Source organism: Heterodontus francisci, unplaced genomic scaffold (assembly GCF_036365525.1).
Source record: "Heterodontus francisci isolate sHetFra1 unplaced genomic scaffold, sHetFra1.hap1 HAP1_SCAFFOLD_526, whole genome shotgun sequence".
In the NCBI taxonomy this organism is placed as follows: domain Eukaryota; kingdom Metazoa; phylum Chordata; class Chondrichthyes; order Heterodontiformes; family Heterodontidae; genus Heterodontus; species Heterodontus francisci.
In genome coordinates this window covers 887,501-891,402 of record NW_027141143.1, presented here as the reverse complement: position 1 = coordinate 891,402, position 3,902 = coordinate 887,501, and the positions used below count along the sequence as shown (strand labels likewise).

General features: G+C 43.4%; 1 protein-coding gene across 1 annotated transcript in view; it reads right to left on the bottom strand.

Moving 5' to 3' along the window:
- Positions 1–3,336: 3,336 nt before the first annotated feature.
- LOC137362235 (zinc finger protein 239-like) overlaps positions 3,337–3,902 on the bottom strand; it is a 2,929-nt gene continuing 2,363 nt past the window's right edge. Inside the window, exons 3-4 of the mRNA XM_068026672.1 lie at positions 3,732–3,864; positions 3,337–3,683 (exon numbers count right to left, since the gene is read on the bottom strand). Coding sequence (XP_067882773.1) covers positions 3,337–3,683; positions 3,732–3,864 — 480 coding nt within the window. The remainder of the gene's footprint in view (positions 3,684–3,731; positions 3,865–3,902) is intronic.

Below are 3,902 nucleotides of genomic sequence, written 5' to 3'. Positions count from 1 at the left end.
CAGTGAAATGTGAAGTTATCCACTTTGATAAGAAAAATTTTTAAAAAACAATTTTTAAAATGTATGTTGAGAAACTGAGAAATGTTTGCATTCAGAGGGACCTAGGTGTTGTTACGACCAAGGTGGGAGTAATGCACTGTTAGTTCAGTCCCACTGCTTCACAGGTCACAGCGTATTAGTAAAGTTTCCCATCTACTAGAAATTAGCCAAATTAAACACTTTATTTATCCCCCAGAATAAAGCACACAAAACCAGATTTCTTCAAACAACAAAATTAACTATTTATTAATAAACTAAATCTTAGACAATAATGGGATGAATCAATGCATATATATATTTAAAAAAACTTCTTATTCTTCCCAAGCCTCATGCACACACACATATATTCAAAAAACAGTTAACTGGGGAGAAAGAGTTTTTGGTGTTCAACTGTTTCTTCAGAATAATAAAATTGTTGGTGGTCTGGTAGGATATTTTGAAATTGGTGAGGTGGCCCAGAGTTGAAAAGTCAGAAGCCACTCAAAGTCTCTCCAGGCACGTTTGTTGAGCAGTCTGTGATGAGGAGACGGTCAAGGCAATTTGTCTCCAGCAGGCGTCACACAGATCTTTCAGCAAAAGGTCTACTTAAATTTTAAAGTTGCAGTCCAGCAATAGTAGCTTTCTTGAGATTTCAGGATCTCCCAAAAAGCACATGAGTAACAGGAATCACTCTTGAGACAGAGATTTTTCAGAAGCAATAGGAATTTGCTACCTTTAACAATGCAGGGCTTCCTCTCAGCAAATGAGCCTTTCTCCACAGACAGCAGCAACTCTGCTTTCTCTGGGTCTTTTCCTCTCCAGGCAGAACACAGACATAACTCAAATGTGGAATTTTGTTCTACAAGAGATGCCTTCTTTTCAGGGAGAGGTCTTTTTCGAGTCTGCCAAAAAACACAAGTCCCAGCCAGTTTGTTCTGCCTCCTGCCTGCCCAGCACTGATCTTTCACAAAGCAAAGTGAAATTGAACTCTTAACAATGTCACGTGACCGATCATTTTCCTTGCTGTTGTTGCTTGGAAACAAGTTGCCTTGGAGACTGTGCCCCACCCAGTTCAGCATTCAATTTTCTCAGTCTTGCAAAACACAGAACTCCAAGTTTTTTCCTTTGTTAAAAGCAAAGCACATGTCACAGTGTCCTTGTACATGAATCACAGGAAGCTAACATCGAGGGAAAGCGAGTAGATTAGATTAGATTAGAGATACAGCACTGAAACAGGCCCTTCGGCCCACCGTGTCTGTGCCGAACATCAACCACACATTTATACTAATCCTACACTAATCCCATATTCCTACCAAACATCCCCACCTGTCCCTATATTTCCCTACCACCTACCTATACTAGTGACAATTTATAATGGCCAATTTACCTATCAACCTGCAAGTCTTCTGGCTTGTGGGAGGAAACCCACGCAGACACAGGGAGAACTTGCAAACTCCACACAGACAGTCCCCGGAATCGAACCCGGGTCCCTGAAGCTGTGAGGCTGCTGTGCTAACCACTGCGCCACCCTCAGGATTAGGAAATTAGGAAAGCAAATAGTATGTTAGCTTTCGTTACAAAGGGATTGGGGTAGAAGTGAAAGAAGTCTTACTACAATTATGCAGGACATTGGTGAGGCCCCACCTGGAGCAGTGTGTGCAGTTTTGGTCTCCTTGCTAAGGAATGATATACCACCATTGTGGGAATGCAATGAAGGTTCACTAGTCTGGTTCCTGGGATTGTTCTATTTATTCATGGTCTGTGGGTGTTCCTGAAATGGCCAGCATTTATTGCCTATCCCCAATTGCCCCTGAGAAGGTGGTGGTGAGCTACTTCCTTGAATATAACTGAGTGACTAGCTCAGCCATTTCATCGTGTAGTTCAGAGTCAACCACATTTCTGTGGGTCTGGAGACAGAGCAGATCGGGTAAGGACGGCAGATTTCCTTCCCTGAAGAAAATTACTGAACCAGGTGGATTTTTAGGACAATCCGTAGTTTCATGGTCACCAATATTGATCCTAGTGTTTTAATTGCAGTGGTGGGATTTGAATTCATGTCTCAGCATCATTAGTCCAGGCCTCTGGATTACTAGTTCAGTAACAGAACCACTATTGTACAGCACCCCCACTCTGCTCCATCTCCTCCTATGAGGAGAGATTGAGTAGATTAGGCCCATATTCCCTGGGGTTTAGAAGGAGATGTGATCTGACTGAAACATCAATCCTTAAGGGACTTGGCAGGGTCGATGCTGAGAAAATGTTTCCCCTGTCTGGGCAATCTAGAACACCGGGTCACTGTCTCAGGATAAGGGATCAGACATTTAAGACTGAAATGAGGAGAAATTTCTTCATTGAAAGGGTTTGGAATTGTCTTCCCCAGGGAGCAGTGGATGCTCAGTCATTGAGTATATTTAAGACAGAGATTGATAGATTTTTGGGTACTGAGGGAATTAAGGGATATGGAGATAGTGCAGGAAGGTGGAGTTGAGAAGATCAGCCATGATCTGGGTGAATGTCAGAACAGGTTCGAAGGGCCAAATGGCCTCCTCCAGCTTCTATTTCTTATGTTCATTAAACCTCAGTCTGGTTCCTCTCGAGCTACTGAGTGAGTGAATTAAATCTTTCTTGACAAATCACCAAGATACCAGATGACAAGTCATACCCGAAACATCATTTATTGGTTACAAATCACAACTTAGTTAAATCTGGACACACAGACACTTTATAAACATGTATAAACACATTTAAATGTAATCAGAGTTATCCAGCAGTTCAGCACTAATAGGGAGAGTATTTCACAAAACAAGTAACAAAGATTAACCAGACGATTCAGTGATTGACTGTAAATCAACACTAATGGATGCTGAGTATTAATTACAGCAGGGACCGGAGTCTGAGCTTATAAATTGGTGAGTTTACTTGAAGAGTAATTCCTTCACTATCTGACACGTTAACAGTTGTGAACAGCCTGTCTGTCCAACAGCTCCAGTCCACGAGTGCTTAGAAACACACACAGCTTAAACAGCCTCATTCTTGAGGTAAAGAACAGACTTTCTCCTGTCAATATAGAGTTACAGGATTGGCCTGTGATCTGTTTATTGTTCATCTTTTGTTCAGTACATTCACTGAGTGGATTTCAATTGAAAATGAGGTTTGAAGACATGATGGTCTATTCACACATGAACGAGAGATGCTGTGGGGCAGACGCTCAGTCCAAGAGGAGCAACTGACATCAGAAATAAACCCCAACTGTCAGAATGAACATGGTTCAGTCTGGATATGATTAACAGCAGCAACAGCAGAATCCAACCCCTGTAATTATCTGTGAACTCGCTGGTGTCTCAGCAGATAGGATGGCTGAGTGAATCCCTTCCTACACACGGAGCAGATGAATGACCTCTCCCCAATGTGAATGAACTGATGTGACACCAGGTGGGATGACTGAGTAAATCTCTTCCCACATACGGAGCAGGTGAATGGCCGCTCTCCAGTGTGAACTCGCTGGTGCGTCAGCCGAGCAGTTGAATCAGCAAATCCCTTCCCACACTCAGAGCAGGTGAATGGCCTCTCACCAGTGTGAACTCGCTTGTGTTTCACCAGCTTGCATGAAGTAGTGAATCCCTTCCCACACTCGGAGCAGGTGAATGGCCTCTCCCCAGTGTGAACTCGCTGGTGTATCTGCAGGGTGGATGAAGCAGTGAATCCCTTCCCACAATCAGAGCAGGTGAATGGCCTCTCCCCAGTGTGAACTCGTTGGTGTGTTAGTAGGGCGCATAAATGAATGTATCCCTTTCCACACTCAGTGCAGGTGAATGGCCTCTCCCCAGTGTGAATTCGCTGGTGTGTCTGCAGGTTTGATAACTGAGTGAATCCCTTCCCACACT